The sequence below is a fragment of the Myotis myotis genome, unplaced genomic scaffold (genome assembly GCF_014108235.1).
Source record: "Myotis myotis isolate mMyoMyo1 unplaced genomic scaffold, mMyoMyo1.p scaffold_m19_p_1, whole genome shotgun sequence".
Classification (NCBI taxonomy): Eukaryota; Metazoa; Chordata; class Mammalia; order Chiroptera; family Vespertilionidae; genus Myotis; species Myotis myotis.
Genome location: NW_023416313.1, coordinates 88,031,985 through 88,053,578, shown reverse-complemented (window position 1 = coordinate 88,053,578; position 21,594 = coordinate 88,031,985). Strand labels below are relative to the sequence as shown.

Sequence of the window (21,594 nt, the reverse complement as noted above, 5' to 3'; positions counted from 1 at the left end):
TTCGTGGCTCTGCCTCTGGGTGGCAGTGTGTCTGGTTTGACCTCCGAGGCTATAAGTCCTCTCTATCAGTAGGGTTTTTTGTTGTTGTTTTTTTCCCTCTATGGTATTTGGCACTGATTCGGGAAAGACCACTGCCCAGAGCTGGTTCCTTGCCACTGCCCGCTGTTTCCCAGGCTCCCCAAAAAGAACTTTCCCCTACAGGCTCTGCGAATGACCCCAACTGGGGAATCCCATGCACTGGGTTTAATAATCAAATGCACGGATCTAAGGGGAACTGTAACAAGAGCCTGATAGTTGTGCGAATTCGCAAGCCTCCACCTTCCAGGTCTGCGCACAGTCTCCGCGCGCAGTCTCCGCGCGCCCACTCGCCCCTGGCACCAAGCAGCCAACAGATTGGCAAAGTCCAAGGCTGCTCCTTTACATCCAGTCCAGCTATGGGCTCATTTTTCGCGTTCCCTTCTGCCAGCAGCTCTGTGGGGCCCCTTCCCCACTCGCGGGTCACGCTGGTCCCAACGGCTGCGGACTCTGTGGGGCGCAGATTCCGCCCCACGCGAGCTCGGTCCTCCCTCCAACCCGAACTGCAAACCGCACCTTTAGGGGATGTCCAACCTTTCCGTGAGAAGAAGCAGTGCTCCTCTGAGTTCAGGCAGTCACGCAGCTTGAATCCCTTGTTTCCAGGTTAGTAGCTGGTCTCTGGATGCCGGCAACAACCACCCAAGATGGCGCAGTCTCCGCTGCTTAGCTGGCGCACCAGGAGAGGCTTCAGCCGCAGTCTCCAACCGTCCTTTTTTTCCTGGGGTGTTCTCGGTCTTTCCTAGCTGCAGACAGTCTCTCAGCTGAAGATCCTCTGCCTATTCAGGCTGCATGTTACCCGTTTCAGCTGCTCACCCTTATCTGCTCCAGGACAAGGCACAGGACACATCCGTTTATACCGCCGCCATTTTCCCTCTCTATTCACTTGATTTTTATATTCACTTGTTGATAGATATATATTTGTTGTCACTTTGTTGTTCATAATTTTTATCTTTACCTTTTTCTTCTTCTTCCTCTTCTTAAAGAATACCCTTCAGCATTTCATATAATACTGGTTTGGTGGTGATGAACTCCTTTAGCTTTTTCTTATCTGAAGCTCTTTATCTGACCTTCAATTCTAAATGATAGCTTTGCTGGGTAGAGTAATCTTGGTTGTAGGTTCTTGCTATTCATCACTTTGAATATTTCTTGCCACTCCCTTCTGGCCTGCATAGTTTCTGTTGAGAAATCAGCTGACAGCCATATGGGTACTTCCTTGTAGGTAACTAACTGTTTTTTTTCTTGCTGCATTTAAGATTGTCTCTTTGTCTTTTGCCCTTGGCATTTTAATTATGATGTGTCTTGGTGTGGTCCTCTTTGGATTCCTCTTGTTTGGGGTTCTTTGCGCTTCCTGGACTTGTAAGTCTATTTCTTTCACCAGATAGGACAAGTTTTCTGTCATTATTTTTTCAAATAGGTTAACAATATCTTGCTGTCTCTCTTCTTCTGGCACCCCCATAATTCTGATGTTGGTACACTTGAAGTTGTCCCAGAGGCTCCTTACACTATCTTCATATTTTTGGATTCTTTTTTCTTTTTGCTTTTCCGGTTGGGTTTTTTTTGCTTCTTCATATTTCAGATCTTTGACTTGATTCTTGGGGTCCTCTAGTCTGCTGTTGGATCTCTGTATATTATTCTTTATTTCAGTCAGTGTATGCTTAATTTCTAATTGGTCCTTTTTCATATCCTTGAGGGTCTCACTATATTTCTTGGAGGTTTCTAGAAGATTCCTGAGTAACCTTATAACCATGGTTTTGAACTCTATATCCAATAGTTTGCTTTCCTCCATTTCTGTCATTTGTGACCTGTTTCTTTGTCTCCGCATTTTGGCTGCTTCCCTGTGTTGGTAGAGTGGCTTTGTGTGCTAGGTGTCCGATAGTGCCCAGTGGCTCAGCCTCCCCAGTCACCTGAGGTGGATGCTCTCGGTGCACCCCTTTGTGGGCTGTGTGCAAAGTCTTATTGTAGTTAAGCCTTGATTGTTGTAGGTATCACTGGGAGGAATTGACCACCAGGGCAATTGGTGTGAGGACCAGCTGTGTCTACAGTGGGAGAACTTCTGTGCTGGAGACACCCTTATTGGGCAGGACTTGCTTCAGTGGGGCTTTGCTGCTCACTGAGTCTACCCCTTAAATGTGTCGCTTATGGATCTGAAGAGATGTATTCTGGTATGGTCTCACACTGACCACTGGGTAGATGGGCTCTTGGATGTCTAAGGAGTTGCAAAGTCACCCACTACCTGAGGCCACCCAGCAGGAGCTACAGAGAGATCTTCAGATTCCTCCTCTTTGTTTTGGGTTTGGAAGTGCTCAGATGAGGCCCAGCTTGGAAGCAATGCAGGCTTCTGTCAAGCCTTAGTCCATCTTTTGGAAGCTTTAGTGCTCTTTGACCCAGCAGCAGTTTGTTAGGTTTTAGATTGCAAAGAACAGGCCATTCATATTCAAAAGCCTCTGCTCTCAGCTTGCGTGGGGTTGTAAATTGGGTGGAGAGGGGTCTCAGGGAATCACAGGGTGGTGCAAACAGCAATAGCTGCCAGTCTGCCCTGCCTCTGAGAGATCCCCGGGTCTCTGTGTCCTGTGCCCCGTGCAGGAACAATGATCACTGCAAGCACCTCTGCGAGAAAGCCACCCTCACGTTCCTGTCCCAATGCCAGACAGTCTAGTTTCTCCCCATATGAGCCTGGGTCCCCAGAGTCTCACCTGGAACTTGAGTTCAGAGCAATGGGGAGCTTGTATCTCCCTCCCAATTGAAAAAGACAACAGTGTATCTAGTTGCCAGCCTGTTTCCACGCATGGCTCTGTACCCCCTCACTTCCGTACCTCCTACCCATCTCAATGCACTTTTCTCTTTCCTTCTAGTTGTAGAAGTTCCACTCAGCCAGCCTTCCTGTGGTTCTGGATAATATCTGTTTTGTCTTTTAGTTGTACTTTTGATGTGGTTGTGTGAGGCAGCAAGTACAAGTGTGTACCTATGCAGCCATCTTGGTTCCTCCTCTGTGTGCTTTCTTTAAAACACTTTTCTCATAGATTTTCTGCCACTATGTATTGAAAGAAAAGTTGGATCAGACTAAAGTAAGAATTCCTTCTTTTTAACCGCAGCATAGTATTCTATTGTGTAGATGTACCACAGGTTTTTAATCCACTCATCTGCTGATGGGCACTTAGACTGTTTCCAAATCTTAGCTATTGTAAATTGTGCTGCTATGAACATAGGGGTGCATATATCCTTTCTGATTGGTGTTTCTAATTTCTTGGGATATATTCCTAGAAGTGGGATCACTGGATCAAATGGGAGTTCCATTTTTAGTTTTTTGAGGAAACTCCATACTGTTCTCCACAGTGGCTGCACCAGTCTGCTTTCCCACCAGCAGTGCAAGAGGGTTCCTTTTCCCTGCATCCTCACCAGCACTTGTCATTTGATAACCATTCTGACAGGTGTGATTGGAGAGCATTATGTTAAACGAAGTAAGCCAGTCAGAGAAAGGTAAATATCACATGATCTCACTCATTTATGGAATATAATGAACATAAACTGATGAATAAAAACAGATCCAGAGACAGAGAAGCATCGATCAGACCATCAAACCTCAGAGGGTAGGCAGGGGAGGGTGGGGGTAAGGAGGAGAGATCAACCAAAGGACTTGTATGCATGCATATAAGCCTAACTAATGGACACAGACACCAGGGGGGTGAGGGCATGAGTGGGGGGTGTGGGAGGGCAATGGGGGGATAATGACACATATGTAATACCTTAATCAATAAAGAGAGAGAAATATATAAAAAAATTTTAAAAGACTGAAGTAAAAATAGAGTTCATTTCTGAGTTCCAGTTATCTAGTTTCTCCTAGTGGGTTATACAGAATTTGTAGTTTATTTATCTATTCACCCCTCTTCCTGCATGCTAGTAGTCTATTCTACTAGTGTCTTCTCAACCCCACAGAATACACATTTCATTTTCTTCACCTCTTGTCTTTCCAGGTAAAATGTCCAGTGATCGAGCGTTGAGGAAGCAGCAACAGTTAAACAACCTTGTGTATGTGGTGACAAATCAGGCCAAACCTGGTGATAGAATTGTGGATTTTTGCAGCGGTGGGGTATGATATCTCTTCACGTATCTTTTTAGTCTTTCCAAGACTCTGTGAATTTATATTACATTCAAGGACATGCTTTTATTTGTTAAGATTGTTATCTCAGGATGAGCAGAAACCTTAGGGACCAACTTTAACATTTCTGTCTTTTCCTGCCTCTTTTAGGGTCACCTTGGGATTATGCTCGCTCATATGCTGCCATTATGCCAGGTAAAGTCTGAATAACAGATAAAAGAAAACATCAGAAAACGACATGATTCAGTTAGCTGAGCCTGGCTTATACCTGTTCTTTGAGTTTATAATCATTCACCCGGGTCAAATGTGTGGCACAGGCATTTCCTTTTTTCTTTGAACTATACATCTAAGATTCAAAATCTTAAGGAATAAGTAGGATCACAAGAGTTTTTAACTGTATAAAAGAGTTATATATTAAATAATTTTAAAAATAAATAACTATTCCACTGCTAAATAAAATAATGATAAAACTAGTTTAATCGGCAACAAAATTTTATTCTGGAAATACTAGCATCTGAAACTTGTTGAGCATATTCTTTTGGTAACTTGATTTTTATGCATTGTATCAAAATTATAACAACAATAACAAAATTTTAAAGAAAAACAAAATCCAATCTACCTCCCCTGATCCATGAAATGATTTTCTCCTCGTGTTCTTAGTAAGTTCCTGTCCTTGAGGTTAATTATTGTTGCAAAATCTAAAAATGCAAATACAATTTTAGTTATGTTTTCACTCAATATTGTATCAAAAAAGTTTTTCCCTATTGCAAATAGTTGTAAATGTTTTCATCAAAACAGTACCAAAATGTGACCACATATGTGTTTAAGGAAATGTACCATTATTTATGCAATTGGTGCCACCATTTATTAGAAGTTTCCTATTTTTAGTCTTCTGCCATATTAAATAATTTCCTCACAGTGATCATCTTTTAACATAAAAGTCTAGAATTTTATGTCATTTTTCAAAAAATACAATTAAACTGAGGCACATTCTTTGCTTGTGAGCTCTCTAGAATGGACAAAATAGTTACAATGATTACTGCACTCCCAGAGGAAAAAAATGTGGAAGAGCTCATAGACTGGTATGAATGACATATATCTGAATGATGGCAATTGGAGGGCTGGTCTTATGGATTAAATAAATAAGGACTCCTGGGAGAAACAGGCAGGTGTCTGTTTTATTATTTTAAAAAGCAACAATTTCATGATTGGAGTAAGAGGAAGAAAGCTCATACGTGAGACTCCTGTAGAAACAGAGTCCGGTACATGGCATCTTCTTTCCTCCCTAACAGTTCTCCTGGGAACAGAGACCGGGAAGAGGGAAGCGTTTGACACCCAGGGTACTCTGACAGGTTTTATTATACAAAGGATCCAGGATATTCCCATAAAGACGAACGTGAGGATAAAATTAGGGTAGAACTCGGAATGATCATGATGAAAGTGACAATTCTGCCCACTTTTCTCCATCCAAACCGATGCTCCTCTCCTATCTTCCTTGGCCTGGATTACTGTGAGAGACTCCTAATGGTGGTGCTGCCTTCTGCCTCGCTCCACTAATCCATACTATTCATTGCAGCAGCTGAAACTTCTGTTATCACTCATGGTCTGGCTTCTGTTGCCTCTCCAGCCTGATTTCCATCCCCACACCCTGCTCCCCATGCCCACCATCACCGTCACACATTGTGCCCAGCTACACCAGTTTTCTCAGTTCTTCAAACATAGTATATTTCTCACCTTGGGCCTTCATACATGTTTCTCTGTCTGCCTGAAACACTACTTCATTGCCCCAGCTAATTTCTATTAATTGTTCAGGCCTCAGTAAATATGTTAGTTTTCCATATTTTTTAAAAAAATATGTTTTTATTGATTTTAAGAAAGAGGAAGGGATGATGGAGAGATAGAAACATCAGTGATGAGAGCAAATCATTGATCGGCTGCCTCAAAACCCAGGCGTGTGCCCTGACCGGGAATTGAACCATGACTCCTGGTTCATGTGCCAGTGCTCAACCACTGAGCCATAACAGCGGAGCTACTTTTCCAATATTTATTGAATAAAACCTGCCATAATCATCAGGTGTAGGTGCTCTGATAACACATTATATGTCTTTTATTGAGCACTTATCACTGTATTATAATTGCCTATTTTACTTATATCATTACAAGTGTAAGCTTCAAGAGTTCAAAGACCTTGTTCACTTTTGTACCATATTATCTGACATACTTCCTGGCACAGGATAAGGATAAATCTATATATATAAAAGCCTAAGTGACCATTACGACCAGTCGACCAGCTGGTTGCACACTGACCCAGACCTTGCTTCTGGGGCCCGACAGCCCTGAATTTGGTTTACCTACACCCTGGACCCAGACAGGAGAGAGGAGGGAGCCCGATTCTTCACAGAATTGGCCGTTGGTTAGCTTGTTGCTGGGGCCAACTTCCTGTGGTCCCTCCCCCTGGTAGCCAGCCAGGCCGAGGGACCCCACCCATGCACGAATTTCGTGCACTGGGCCTCTAGTATAGAATATATTATACTAGAGGCCCAGTGCACAAAATTCGTGCATGGGAGGGGGTCCCTCAGCCTGACCTTCACCCTCTCCAATCCGGGACCTCTGGCTCCTAACTGCTCACCTGCCTGTCTGCCCGCCCTAACCACTCTGCCTGCCGGCCTGATCCCCCTAACTGCCCTCCCCTGCCAACCTGATCCCCCTAACTGCCCTCCCCTGCCAGCCTGATCTCCCCAACTGCCCTCCCCTGCCGGCCTGGTCACCCCTATTAACTTTTTTTTTTAATCTTATCCCCTTCACACACAATTGTATTTGACTTCCTTATTGGCTTCTCCCTCTCACACAATTTTTCTCTCTCCTTTATGTAATACTTTTTCCTACTGACTCATCATTTATAAACTTTTCTTTCCTCCTTATTTCCTACTTCTGTTCCATCATCCTTCTTCTCATCTTTCTCCTACCCTCCCTCCCCACATTCCTTCTTTCCTTTATCATTACCCCTGCCCTGCCTCCCCTTTTCCTTCCTTTCCACCTTAATTTTTTTCTTCACTTCCTCCCTCGGACCTGCTCTGCTTCCTCCCCCATTTCTTCCTTCTTCCCATTCTCTTTTTAAGCTCTACTGGCTCCCCTTTAAAACTTTTCTTCCCTCCCTCTTTCTCTCTCATCCTACCTTTCCCATACATTCTTCTCTACTTACTTTCACTGTTTTAACATCTATCTATCTATCTATCTATCTATCTATCTATCTATCTGCCTAATTATTCACTATCATTTGTCTTTTTTCTTTTCTGACTCCTACTTTTAAAACCTGTCCCCAGTACAGAACTATACTTGATTTTCATTATAGCTCCTACAGTTCACTCATACATCCTCTTTTCTTCTTTAATTCTGCTCTCTACTGACTCCTTTTTAAAGTTCTTCCCTCTCTCCTTCCCTTCTTAAAGCTTCCATTTGAGGAGGGGGGCATTAACCCCGAGCCCAGGGCTCAGCTTTGGCCAGGTGTTTGCCGCCCCCTCCCCCTCCCCCCGGCCTCCTTCCCTCTGTCCTGCTCCCATTTCCTGCCCGGGATGCCTGGCCCAGTGAGGGTGGCCAAAGCCCGCATGGCCCGGGCACTGCTGCTACTGTGAAGCAGGAGCGCCTCGACCCTGAAGGTCTCAGACCACCCACCACTCTGTCCCAGACCTGTGGGCGCCTCCCTGCCATCCGCCTGCACTGAGGGCCTGGCCACTGTCCTCCTCCCACGTCTGGGCAGGGCTCCCGCCCTACCCCTCACTGAGCACACCTGCTCCCCCCCCCTTCCCTGCAGTCGTCACCCCCTCCCACGTGCAGCCCTGCAGTTTTCTTCCCTTTTCCATTCCTACATCTTTTTCTTGTTCCCTTTCTGTATTTCTGTTTCTCCTCTCGGCCTGTCTGCATACAGGCCTGCCTTCCTCTCCCTCTCCTTTCTTATCCTCTCTTATGGTATCCTATCCTACCCCAGGCCTTGCAGCTGCCTGAGCAGAGGGTGGGGATGCAGCCTGCTGATTTGGTTGTGATGTTACAATGTAACAGATAATTTGCATATTACTCTATTTTAGTATAGATTATTAAGGCTATGAAATACAGTAATAATACTTTGCCCTGATGTCTGAATTATGTTCCTAAATATACTTTGTTTCCTGGGTGAAATCTAGGTTACATTAATAGAAAACAAGGAATTATCACTAATCCGTGCTAAGAAGAGAAGTGATGAGCTAGGTCTAAGCAACATTTGGTTTATTCAAGCAAATATGGAGTATTTTACAGGAATGTTTAATATTGGGGTAAGTAATAAAACAATTTCAATTTCCTTAGTTTAAAAAGTAAGAAAAATGATATGCCTTAGAGTAAATAAAAGAGGTACTTTTATATTCTTTGAGAAACTAAGAAATTTATAACTTTTATTTTATATTATCTACATAATATAGCATACTAATAAATATTATTTTATTCATAACACTTCATCATTATATGATAGAGATAACATTTGTTCTTCAACCAGATAAGAACTTTATTTTCTTCACTGCAGAATCCCCAGTGCCTCAAAACAATGTTTGACACATAGCAAGTACTTAAAAATAACTATTAATTGAATGCAATGAATGAATTCTAATGAAAATGATTTCCCTTGATTTATGCTACATTTTTAGGAGATAAAAAAAAGAAAAACAAAGATAATTGAAAAATATAGCTTATTAGTAACCTATAAATACTAGAGTTATCTTTAAGTAATATTTACTTTAGCTAGGATTTGATATCTACCTGTATTTTTAGCATCCAAGAAACAGAAAATATGTTAATCATGTTTCTAAAACCTTAAGACCAACTTATTATTATTCATTATTACTAAAAAGACCTAAGATGTGTGATTCTACCAGCTCTTTAAACCCAAGTTTGTGTGCTCTGGTGGAATTTGAATTTCATTAAGATATTGGTGTTGCTGCTATTCCTTGCATTTATTTTCAATAAATTTTTCCTGATTTTTATAGGACTCTATGCTCCATACAGAAAAATACATAATATTATTAAGATGAATTATCAGTACTCTTGTTACTGAGAGATTAATACCTGCTAAAAAAAAACTTTGCTCTTTAGATATTTATGCAGCCATACAAATGCATATCAACACATATGCTAACATTGAAATTATACTCTGATTCTGCTTTAATTAAATCTTTTCCCTACTAATTAATCATGTTTCTTTTTTGTTCATGTTGTTATAATGTAATTATTACTATGATGAATATCTTATGCATCAAGATGTTTAAGACTTAATACATTTGCCAAATCACTTTCCAGGAAGGTTGTGATCGTGTGCATTCTCAGCTGTATGTGTTCACATGACAGTCTCAGTGGGCTCATCTAATGGAACTCTTGTCCAGGTTCAGATGCTCAGACCTTTGGTCGTGCTTCTGATGTTTTTCCAGTGAAGGTCATTTCTTAAATACATGCTACTGAAATTTGTGCAGTTTGTTGTTATTTTTTATAGCCTAAAGAGTATGTAATTTGTTTCCTTTGTAGATAGAATCTAGATTGGTTCTCTCAAGCCAAACCTATAAAAAGAGAAGTAAACTTTAAGAAAACTATTAATAAGGTAACTGTTCATAAGGAAATTCAGGAAAATGCTGACATCTGATCCAGCAAATTAAAATTAAATGTATATTTAGGAAAAGATTAACGCTTCTTCCATGAAATGAGTTATTGAGACAGTGCCCATGTTACCAACACACCAGGCAGAATGTGTCAGGTAGCGAGACATTGCTTCCCATTTATTCCCCTCTCAATTTACAAAATGCCCAGCCTATTGGCCATATGTCTCTTTATCCTTCTTTGTCTTATAGGTGCTAAATTATTGTGGCATATTCTTACATATTTCAAGGTCATAATTTACTAACACCAACTAAAAATGTGTAAGTCTTTTTGGAAGTGATATTTGCTCTACATTTCATAATCTATATAATAAAAAGGTAATATGCAAATTGACTGTCACACCATCACAAGATGACTGTGCCCGCACCGGAGACAGGGTTCCCATAACAAGCCATAATGCACGATCAGCAGGAACGTGAGGCTGCGTGGTGCCAGGCGGGGGACATGAGGCTGTGCCCCCCGCCCAGCAGGGCTTGACGGGGGACCTGAGGCCGCGCCCCCTGCCCCAGCGCCTCAGGCCGTGCCCCACACCCCAGTGCCGGGCCGGGGGATCTGAGACCCCATCCCCTGCCCCAGCGCCAGGCCGGGGGACATAAGGGTGCACCAGAGAACCTGAGACTGTATTCCCCGCCCAGTGGGGCTTGATGGGGGACCTGAGGCTGCACCTCCCTCCCCCCCGGTGGGGTTTGACGGTACCTCAGGCTGTGCCCCCCATCTGGTGGGGCTTGACAGGGGACCTCAGGCCATGCCCCTCGCCCCAGGCCAAGGGACCTCTAGCCACGACCCCGCTCGACAGGGCTTGACAGGGGACCTCTGGCCACGCTGCCCGCCCTGGGCCGAGGGACCAAGGGACCCCGGTGCCAGCCCTGGGGACCTAAAGGTGTGCTGGGGGACCCGAGGCTGCAATGTTTCTTTCATCTCTGACACTTCTATGACAGAGAAAGTGCAAATAGTGATATCAAAGTATTTCTTCTAATTGAATTCCTTTCAATGTGCACAAATCCGTGCACCAAGCCACTAGTATTACAGAAAAGGCCATTATTGTGGAAAAACACTTTGCACTAGAAAACAAAAACTGTCCATGCTAAGCATCCTGCCCTACAAAATGCTATTGTTGAATAATTCCAGCAATAAAATACAGTCATCTCAGCCAGGAAATAAGGTATTGATTTTTAACAGTGGGATAAATATGTTTTATCTGTCAATGTATATCAGAATCTCAGAACAATTTATTTTCAAGTTATCTATTTATATTTTTCTATTTAACTTATAAATTTCAATATAATTATGATTTATCAGGTCTGAGTGCTTAATTACAAGCTCATTTCTAGTTATGTATGTTAATGTACAATTAGAAGATGCTAATGCAATTATAGAATGTAATTCAGTAACACTTTTGGTGAACAATTTATATAATCTTTTTTTAAAGGGTAATGAACTTGAGAAATTATATATTATGCAAACACAATTTAGAAAAATCATTAAGGCCAAATAGAGGACTTCCAGGTGAAGAGGCAGATAGAGGTATTTTAACCCTCTTTTCCCCCAAAAAAATCACACCCCCAAGAAACAGAAAAATTGTACTCCATCATTAATGAAATTACTATCACCATTCTGTAACTTGAGCCACAATTTAGACAGAAATCAGATTGAAGGAAAATGATAAATTATTGAACAGAGAAGAACTTAAATGCATGAGGAAAAGGAATGGCAAGAGGTTATTAGAAAGTAAGTCTCTTTGCTCTCACAGAATCCCAGAAAATTTTAGGAATTCAGCTACCAGAAACCTCAGAGGAAGGGTGTAGAGAAGGGCTGAAATTATATTTAATTAAAAATATTTAGGGACCCATATTCCCACCCCTATCTGTATAAATAGGTAACTATTTCTCCCTACTCCTGCAAGAGGTTGGAGGTTTATTCTATAAGGAAACTGAGTCAGAGACGCTCTAAATATAGGGATATGAGGCACAGAGGAGGACAAGGGTGACATGGACACCGAAAACAGGAGCTAAGCGAGAATCTGCTTCCCAAATGATGAGAAACTTCTCCCCACCACACCCCACCTTGCTATTTGCTCTTAATTCCAAAACTTCAGAAGCTGGAATCATCTCCTCAATCAAAAGTTTTAAAAGATCCTTTGCAGAATCAACTGTTCCCAGAGAAAGAATTACAGGTACCATAACTGAATTCAAATAAACAAAAACCAGCTGGTCACCTGCTTACCCAGTCACTAGTAAAGCCCTCCAGTCTTCATTCAGAACTTCCAACCAACTTTTAGTGATTTGCTCTTTAATACAAACTGACAGCCAAGGAATATCAAACATGGAAAACTTCCACAATAGAAGATGGAAACCAAAGCAACAAATGTGACAAAGGATCTGATTCGGGGAGAGGTCAGAAGAGATAACACATAGATGAAGCAAGGATAGAATTTTAAAAAATGAACCATCAGAGGACTTCTTGGAAATTAAAAATATATTAACTACCTAGTTCATTTGGGATCAGTGGTTAGAGTATCGGCCGGCAAACTGAAGGATTGTGGGTTCAATTCCCGGTCAAGGGCACGTATCTTGGTTGCAGGTTCAATCCCTGGCCCTGGTAGGGATGAGCCGGAGGCAACCAATTGATGTGTCTCTCTCACATCTTTATCTCTGTATCTCTACGCTCTCTTATCTCTCTAAAAAAATCAATGGAAAAAATATCATTGGGTAAGGATATTATATACATCGGTATATAGAGATGTATAGATATATATATATATATGTTTACTTTGGTAAACATTTACACATATACTAGTACTAGTACATAACAAAATAAAAGTAGAAATCTAAAAAATGTAATGTAGAACATTACCTGAGGAAAATATAGAACAAAAGCCTGACTGGTGTAGCTCAGTGGTTGAGTGTCGACCTATGAACCAGGAGGTCATGGTTTGATTTCCAGTCAGGGCACATACCCAGGTATGCCCTTGATCCCCAGGAGGGGTATGCAGGAGGCAGCTGATTGATGATTCTCTCTCATCATTGATATTTCTTTCCTTCTCCCTTCCTCTCTGAAATCAATAAAAATATTTTTTAATTATATAGAACAAAAAAAAATCAAAGGAATAGGAACTGGAAAGAAGTTATGTTTTTAAAAAAATTAGAGATTCAGTTCACAAAGTTCAATGCTTCAATAATAAGAGGACCAGAAAGAGGAACAGATAAAATGGTCAGGAGAAAAATACAAAGAACTAATAGAAGGAAATGTGTCAAAAATAATGTGTTTCTTTTTATTGAAAAGCTCACTTGAGAAATGACCTAAACCAAGATACATTGTTGTGAAATTTCCTAACAGTTCCGGGCGGGGAGGGGAGGGGGGGGGGGGGGGGGGACTTAATACTAAAAAAAATTTAATCAAAATGCTATCACACTTCTCAATAGCAACATGAAAGACAGTGAGGCAAAGACTTTAAAATTCTAAAGGAAAAGTTCCAGTCTAAAATTCTATACCTTATCAATCCAACCACCATGTATGAAGGAAATAGGAAATGTACTTCAGGAAACTACCTGAAGATTAGCTGCACCAAAACAAGAGAGTAAATAAGAAAAAAGAATAAGCGGTATCCAATACAAGAGGGGGTGGGGAAAGTCTTGGATGTTCAAAATGTACAGCACACTTAACTCAGCAGTGAACAGTATATACAAAGCAGAATAGTGAAAACACTACATGAACACAAAGGGAAAGCGTGTATAAATGTGCAAAAAATTTCCTCATCTCCTATTACAGAATATCATAGATAATATTTAATATTTACAAAGCAAGAGAGAGCAATATACACTTATGCTAATAGAAAATGTATGGGTTTCAGGAAATAAAACTAATGAGTTGAGTAGCATTAGCTTTGGTCGCCAGATTTTCTTTTAAGGAGAGAAGAGTGTATACAGAGCAAGAGACTCTTTTTGTAATTGCATGCCTTTTAGTGTTATTTGAATTTTAAATCCAATTACCTGTAATATAATTACATGGAAGTTTTTAAAGAGGGGGAACACAAGTGCACAGCTGGGACTAAGCCTGCTTTTGTCTAAGGTATCTGGAAGGGAATCCTTTGAGAAGCCCGGGCTCAGAGCATCATCGAGCTGGGCAAATTCAGAGGTCACTCAGTTCAGTCTTCTCATGTTACAGATGGAGACTTGAGGCTCTAGGAGGGGAAGAGGAACATAGTTAATGTAAGAGCTGGCACTAGAGTCCAGTCAGTGACTTTCTTGTTCACTCTCCATGTCTAAAAAAGGAGTAAACGGGAACATGAAGAACTAGGATAAAGGTTGGTAACAGGCAAATTAAGTTTTAATCTTGGCTTCTCACTTGAGATCTTGGACCAGCCAGTTAGCTATTTTGTGGAATGGGGATTATTGACACCTATGTAGTAAATGTTAAATGAATCTAAAAAAAATTAGTCATAAATAAGTATAACACAAACTTTGTTTGGGGGCTATGAATAAAGCATAGGCTTATTATTTAAAAATGTGTCATATTAAAAACCAGAGGCCCGATGCACGAAAACCAGAGGCCCGACCTGCACCCTCTCCAATCCGGGAACCCTCAGGGGATGTCCTACTGACGGCTTGGTCCCACTCCCAATGTTCTCTGCTCTCTGCGGGGCCTGCCTGCTCCACAACATGGCAGTGGCCAAACAGGCCCTGCTGGGTGCTGTCTGCAGGCATGCTTGCATGCTTGCCTGCTTGCAGGTCGCTGTGGTGACGGCCAAGCAGGCCCTGCTGGCCATAGACACTCCAGAGGCTTGATCTGCTACCGGAGTGGGCGGGTCCTGCCTCTTCGACAGGCCCAAACACTCCAGTGGCAGGGCTGAGGGGATTGGGCTCTACCATCTTGTGGCTATGGGCACCGCCATCTTTGTGACAGAGTGATGGTTAATTTGCATATTACTCTTTTATTAGATAGGATTATTAGATAGGATTAGCACATTTTCTTCATCAACATATATTTCTAGAATGTTTTTTAATATATATTATCTTAGAGAATAATCAACATATATTTTTTCATTCCCTAAGCATGAAAGGTGTTGTAACAGTTTGTCTAGGGAAGGGGTGGGGAACCTTTTTTCTGCCAAGGGCCATTTGGATATTTATCACATCATTTGCTTAATATAATTCACTTAATATAAATGTATGTTGCTATGAAAAAAGCTCCCAGATTTATTGAATTTTAAGTCCCACCTATGGTTGCCTTGGCAGGGCCAAACCAAATGATTTCTCGGGCCTTATACAGTCCAGGGCCCAGACATTACCAAACCCTGGTTTATAGTCTTTCCTTATCTAGGGGCTACCCAGTTGAAAGACATTATGAGAATGAGTGACAATTAATTTCATGTATTTATTACCATATATGACAAAGATGTGGATTGAAGTTTCTTGGCTGTTCAGTTTCATTTTGCGAACTTACATGATAGGATAAGTATTGTACTTACAACTTTTATGATATACAGATTAATTGAAGTAAGAAAATATAAGAGAAGGACCCTTAGCTTATAGTCCATGAACTCTGCAGCATATATCTGAGTAGAAAATATTAACATTTACTTTGGAATATGCATGACTTTAGCCAATAGATAAGTTTACAACTTCAATTTTTATCTTTAAATTAGAATTTGGTGTATATACAAAGAAAGGGGTTGATATTAAGAAATTCATTATTTGAGACCACAATTTTGAATTCTTTGGATCAATCAGTGAAGTAGTTGTTTGCTATGATGTCAGCTAAACATTAATTCAGTTTCTTTTCCCCCAGCATATTAGCCTTCATTAGATAGTCATAGTTGCTATTTTGATGTTCTTTCTACAGTTGTCAAATCTATCTGATGTGTCTTATATTAATAAATCTATCCTTTATGGGTTATATTACAGACTTTCTGGGTCAGATGCTTGAGATGTAATTAGAAATTAGATTTCATACTGTGGATAAGAATGTTTTAAGAAAATAAGTGATGTATTTATCGTTGTCATTTTTTCCTTTGCCACTTCCTTTATGTGTGGTCAGCACATACTCCATTTCTTTTCCACATTAGTCAGTGAGGGTCCTAAGACTGATATCCAGAAATCCTTCATTAAAAAAAGATGGCCTCAAGGTTCCTTCCAGCTCCAAAGATGCTGGTCGAAAGCATGGCATGCACGCTGTAATAGACAGAGTGTGAGCTTTGGAGTCAGACTTGGAGTCAGAGATCATCTGGAATGCTAGCTGGCTCGGTGACCTTTGACATGTTATTGCAGGTGGAGCCAATAAGAGCTACTTAAAGTAGTAAATGAAGGGGACAGACTTCAATGATGAAATCAAGAAAAAAACACTGTGTAAAATTTTGACATCTGACAGATCTTCAGTAAATGCTCGTTCCCCATGGAGCTTTAATTCCAGACAGTGGTCGGACCAGTGAGATGATAAAGTGAGGAGTGTATTTGTAAAGAGTAATTATCTGGGATGGAGGCCCCACCCTGTCTGAGTTAGAATCCTTAATTTATTGTGTGAGCTAGTAACCTCTCTGGACCTCAATTTTCTCATCTTAAAATGGATATTTGCACACCCATGTTTATAGCAGCACTGTTCACAATAGCCAAGATGTCCATGGATAGAGGAATGCATAAACAAAATGTGGCGTACATATGTAGGGACAATGGAATATTATTCAACCTTTAAAAAAAAGGAAATCCTGTCATAGGATACAACATGCATGAATCTTACAGACGTTATGCTAAGTGAAATAAGCCAGGCACAAAAAGAGAAGCATATGATTCCACTCAGATGAGGTATGTAAAGCAGTCATATACATAGAAACAGAAAGGAGAATGGTGTGCAGTGTTTAACACTTCTTCATATCCCCTGTGAGTCACACACAGTAGACATATAACTTTGAGTTGTTTAAACTTATACAATTCCCACATTGAGTTAATTAATGTATTAAATAGTTTGGATTCAGTTGTTACTATTGACAGAGCATAGAAAATGAACCAAATTTTTGACTTCTGTATTCCCAGCCACTACCATAATACTGATACATAGGAAATGCCCAGTGATTATTGACTAAATGAATACATGATGAATGAATGAATTGTTCAGTTTCTAGAACTGTAAACAATAATTATAGACCATTAGTGATTAAAGAAATAACAAATTCCTCAACAAAATCACTCAACTTCATGTTCCTGCATAGGCTTTCTATACCAGATGTTTCATGATTTTTCAAAGCATATTTCTTTTAATAAGAATTAAAATAAAATACAAAAATTGAAATGGCTAATGTGAACTATAAGGCTTAAATCTGTAGGTTTTCATGTGCATTATTTTTCTATCTCTGTTTTAACAAATTACCACCAACTTGGCAGCTTACAATAACATAAAGTTGTTACCTCACAGCTCTATAGGTCAGAAATCTAGGTGGGGTCGGTTAGTCTCTCTGCTCCAGGTGTCATTAGATTAAAGTCAGGCATTGGCTTGGTTTGGCTTTTTCCTGAAGGGATAATCCACTTCCAGGATCATTTCAGGTTGTTGGTAGAATTCAGTTCCAGCGGTTGTAGGACTAAGGTTCCTGCTCCCTGCCTGGCTCTGCTGGGGTCATTGTCAGCTTCTGTAGAGCTACCCATGTTCCCCCGCTCATGGCCGCCTCACCGTGAAGGCCAGCAGTGGTGGCTCAGGTCCTTCTCTCTGACTTCTGTCTCATTTCTCCTGCTTCCTGTCTGAATAAGTTCTGTATTTTAAGGCCTCATGTGATCAGATTGAGTCCACCTATGTAATCCAGAATAATCCTATTTTAATCTTAATTTCAGCTGCAAAATAATCCTTTTTTTTTTTTGTCATATTAGGCTCTATCTAGGACATCTTGGAGTGATCATTATTCCTACCACACAATGCCTGTCTTTTTTGTTTGTTCCCTTGCAGTTTATCTGTTTATATAACCATGCCATGTCTCCTTTAGAATTTTCCAGTGTGGATTTTGCTGATCACATTCCCCTGATTTTGTTTCACGTATTACTTTGTTTCCTGTATTGTCTAGGAATTGGTAGTTAGATCTTGATTATAGCGGCATAATCAGATCAGGTTCACTTTTGGGTAAGACCACATCATAGGTGGTGGTGGGTTCTATCTGCAGGCGCTTACATCTGGCTGTCTTACTTCAGTAAGAATTGTGAAATGATGATGTTCTAATTTTATCATTCTGCCTTCATTTAGTTTTCTTTAGCAACTATTTGGTTACACTGAGATGTCGTTCACATAGGAAATGCCAGATAAAACTCGTTTCTTTTCTAATATTTTCCAGTTTTCAAAGTGAGTTGGTTATCAACCAAAAGTAATGTTAATTTTTTCCCAGTATGATTATTGATTCATCAATTTAGTATTTGAAATACTTCAGTCCATTGCAGTTATTATTATTTTTAAATTTCTTTATTGGTTAAGGTATTACAAATGTGTCTTCATCCCCCCATTAACCCCCATTTCCCCTCCCCCCCCCCCAAACACACACACACTCATACTCTCATTCCCCTGTTGTCCGTGTCCATTGGTTTGGCTTATATGCATGCATACAAGTCCTTTGGTTGATCTCTTCCCCTTACCCCCACCCTCCCCTACTTTCCCTCTGGGGATTGATAGTCTGATAAACAGCAGTCAGACATTGCAGTTATTATTGTCACTGATGCTCAAATATTCCCATCTTTGTTCAGTGGGAGCCGCTTGGATGTGGTCCCTGAGTCTTTTTGATAAGGCTTCAGTAATATTGATAGCATCCATGCTTTCAGTATAACAGGCTGTTCCAGCTCATCTGTGAATTTCCTGCCTCATCAGCTATTTCTCCGTGGATCTCTAAATTCGTTGAAAGGAAAATGATATTTAAATTACCACAATCTAGGTACTAGAATGGTCATTGCTACTGGTTTGACCTTTGTTTCTAGGCTTCTTAGTGGTCTGAGCTAGGCAATACTGTGGTTTTTTTAAACAAGTATTATACTGATACTTCCAATTTAAATTCAGGATGATGGGATTTGAAGTTAGCCTCATTTATTTATCATATATCTCTTCTTTCTTAAGCTAAAAGAAAATCTGTTTCCTAATGACATCAGCATATTTATTGTTTTATCCCAAAATATACCCATTAAAGTTATAAAAAAGCATAGTTTGAGAATTTTGTGACATTGTTTTTCATTTAATAATATCTTCCATAGTGATGTATATATTGCTTATTTCTTTTTAGAGCTGCAGAATACTTCATTGTGTTTATTCATCAGTCCTCTATCCATGAGAAATTGGCTAGTTTTTATTTTGTTATTTCAGATGTTGCCTCAGTGAATAAATCTTTTTTATATTTTTGCCAATGTGTCCCTTGAACAAATTTTTGGAAGTGACATCACAAATTAAGCATGTAATTTTGTTTCCCCACAGGCTGGCCCATAGAGTGGCATCAATTTTTATGAATTTTGTTATTTTAATAGGTGATAAGTAGTATCCTAAAAGTAGTTTAAATACTTGTTTCTCTTATTTTGAGCATTATTAGGTGATTTTACTTTAAAACCTATATGTATATTTTTGTTTGTGAACTGTCCGAAGCTCTTACTCATTTTACCATCAGATAATGGGCTTTTTTCTTGTTCTGGAAGCTTGTTATGCATTAGGAATGTTAACCCTTTGTTTATGCTATAAATTGCAAATCTTTTCACTTTGTTGTTTAGCTTTTTACACACAGTTCTGAGGGGCTTTTAGCTATTTAAAAGGGCTCTTAAAATTTTTCACTCTGTCATATTTATTAACCTTCCCCCTTATTGCATGTGGATTTTCAGACATAGTTAGGAAAGTATTTCCCACTTCTCTTAGTTATGAAGGAATTCACTTGTTTTTGTTTGTTTGTTTGTTTGTTTGTTTAATATCTAATTTATTTGAAATTTATTATGTGTGGTGAGAGAAAAGTACTATTTTTATTTTCTATAGCTATCAAATTAACCCAACATCACTTTAGTGAAAAGCCCATCCTTTCCCTAGTGGGGGGAAATGCCACCTTGATGCCTGCTAATTGTCCCTGTTTACATGGTTTCATTGATCAGTATCTCATCATTATTTGCCTGTTATTCTGACCTGCATTTGATGACAATGGAAATTAGAAGCATGTGATGCAATAGAAACTTTTAGTCCTAAAATCCATCCTATAAATACTGCTTAGATTTAGTTGTTTTGTTTAAATGAGGGGAATAAACTCTTTTGCATGTAGCAATGGAAGTGAGAACAACAATAAAGAGAGATATATAAAAGTAAATTGTCTAAACGTTTCTGTAAGAGCCTTAGGAGGGCTTTGTGGGGAAGCAGCCTGAGGTAGTTAAGGCATGGGGTCAGGATCCTGCCCTGCTTTGTTGTGGGCACTCTTCATTTCCGGGAGCCTTAGTCTCCTCATTTTTAACATGCAGATAATAAAATCTTCCAGGGCTGTTGTGAGCATAGAAAGGTTTGCGTGCAGTTGCTCAGCATAGAGCCAGTACATAATAGGCCCTTAGTGTTGGTTCTCTTCTTTCTCCCTCCAGGAAAAAATGCATCTATAATTTTTGCTCTGAGATTTTCTCCAGCTACTCATGAAAATAAGAACTAGTCTTAATTTTGCTTTGCAAAGCTGATTAAATAAAAAGGGCAGATGAGAAATCAAGTTTTTACTCTCCCAATAACCCTGTAGTTGTTGCTGCCTTCCCTGGACAGCAGCCTTCCTGGGCTCTACTTTCAGAGTGAAACAGAAAAAGTGGGTGACAGCAATCATAGGGATTGTTGGCGTCTATGTAGTTGAGGGAGGCTTAGAAGGAGGAGAGAATTCAAGAAGAGGATTGAGAACAGAGCTCTTGCTTCTCTCTTCCTAGTACAGCATTGTTTTTGGTCTTCCAGTTCAAAAGGGGAATCTGGCTTATAACATTTCACATTCAGAAATTTCCAGAAAATCATCTCTTCATCCTGAACACCCCGGCCTACCCTGAAGTTGAGAGATCTGTCCCTAGAAAGAACAATTACAATGCAATACAATTTTCTTCTGTCCAGAATGAATTGGAAATGTGAGCATTTTTTTGATAAAATGCTTTATCTTTTAAGATTGCTACATCTGATTTTCTTTTATATAGTCCTATTTTGCTTTGTTTAGTCCAATAATTTTCAAAATTGTCTACTTTACTTTGTAATTAATATATATATTAATATAATATATATATATATGGAATTTGTTTTCAAAAACATTTGAAAATCATTTTCATTTTTTTGATGAAAGGAAAATTTATTCAGGTGCCAACAACCTGAGAAGATGGCAATGTCATGCCTTAACAACCATCTTTTTGAAAATAATTTTAAGAGTTAGTTTCTTTTCTGAATTATTGAAAGTCTATCATGACTTTAATTTGTAATTTTATTTGTTTCTTTTTAAATAAACACATCTGAAGTAGTTTATGTAATTCATCATTCAGTGTTAAGAATTGTTATAATATGAATATGAAAAGGTACTATAAAAATAGGATTTAATAAGTTTTTACACTGCACTGATTATATTTATGTAGCATTTGAAAAAGTGCAAATTTATTTTCATTAATTTTTGCATCAGTATTATGACATGTCATATTAACCCTAGTTTTTAGTTGAGAACACTAAGGCCCTAAGAAACTGAATTTTAAGTGGCCCAGGATCATACAGCCAACTCAAGTTCTAGCCTAGAAGAAATTATTTCAATCTAGTGTTCTCATCACAATGCTACA

General features: G+C 39.7%; 1 protein-coding gene across 1 annotated transcript in view; it reads left to right on the top strand.

Annotated features, from left to right (window-relative positions):
- Positions 1-21,594, top strand: part of GSTCD (glutathione S-transferase C-terminal domain containing) — a 141,436-nt gene that overhangs the window by 106,284 nt on the left and 13,558 nt on the right. Inside the window, exons 6-8 of the mRNA XM_036344123.1 lie at positions 4,047-4,162; positions 4,322-4,366; positions 8,350-8,478. Of these exons, the coding sequence (XP_036200016.1) occupies positions 4,047-4,162; positions 4,322-4,366; positions 8,350-8,478 (290 nt within the window). The remainder of the gene's footprint in view (positions 1-4,046; positions 4,163-4,321; positions 4,367-8,349; positions 8,479-21,594) is intronic.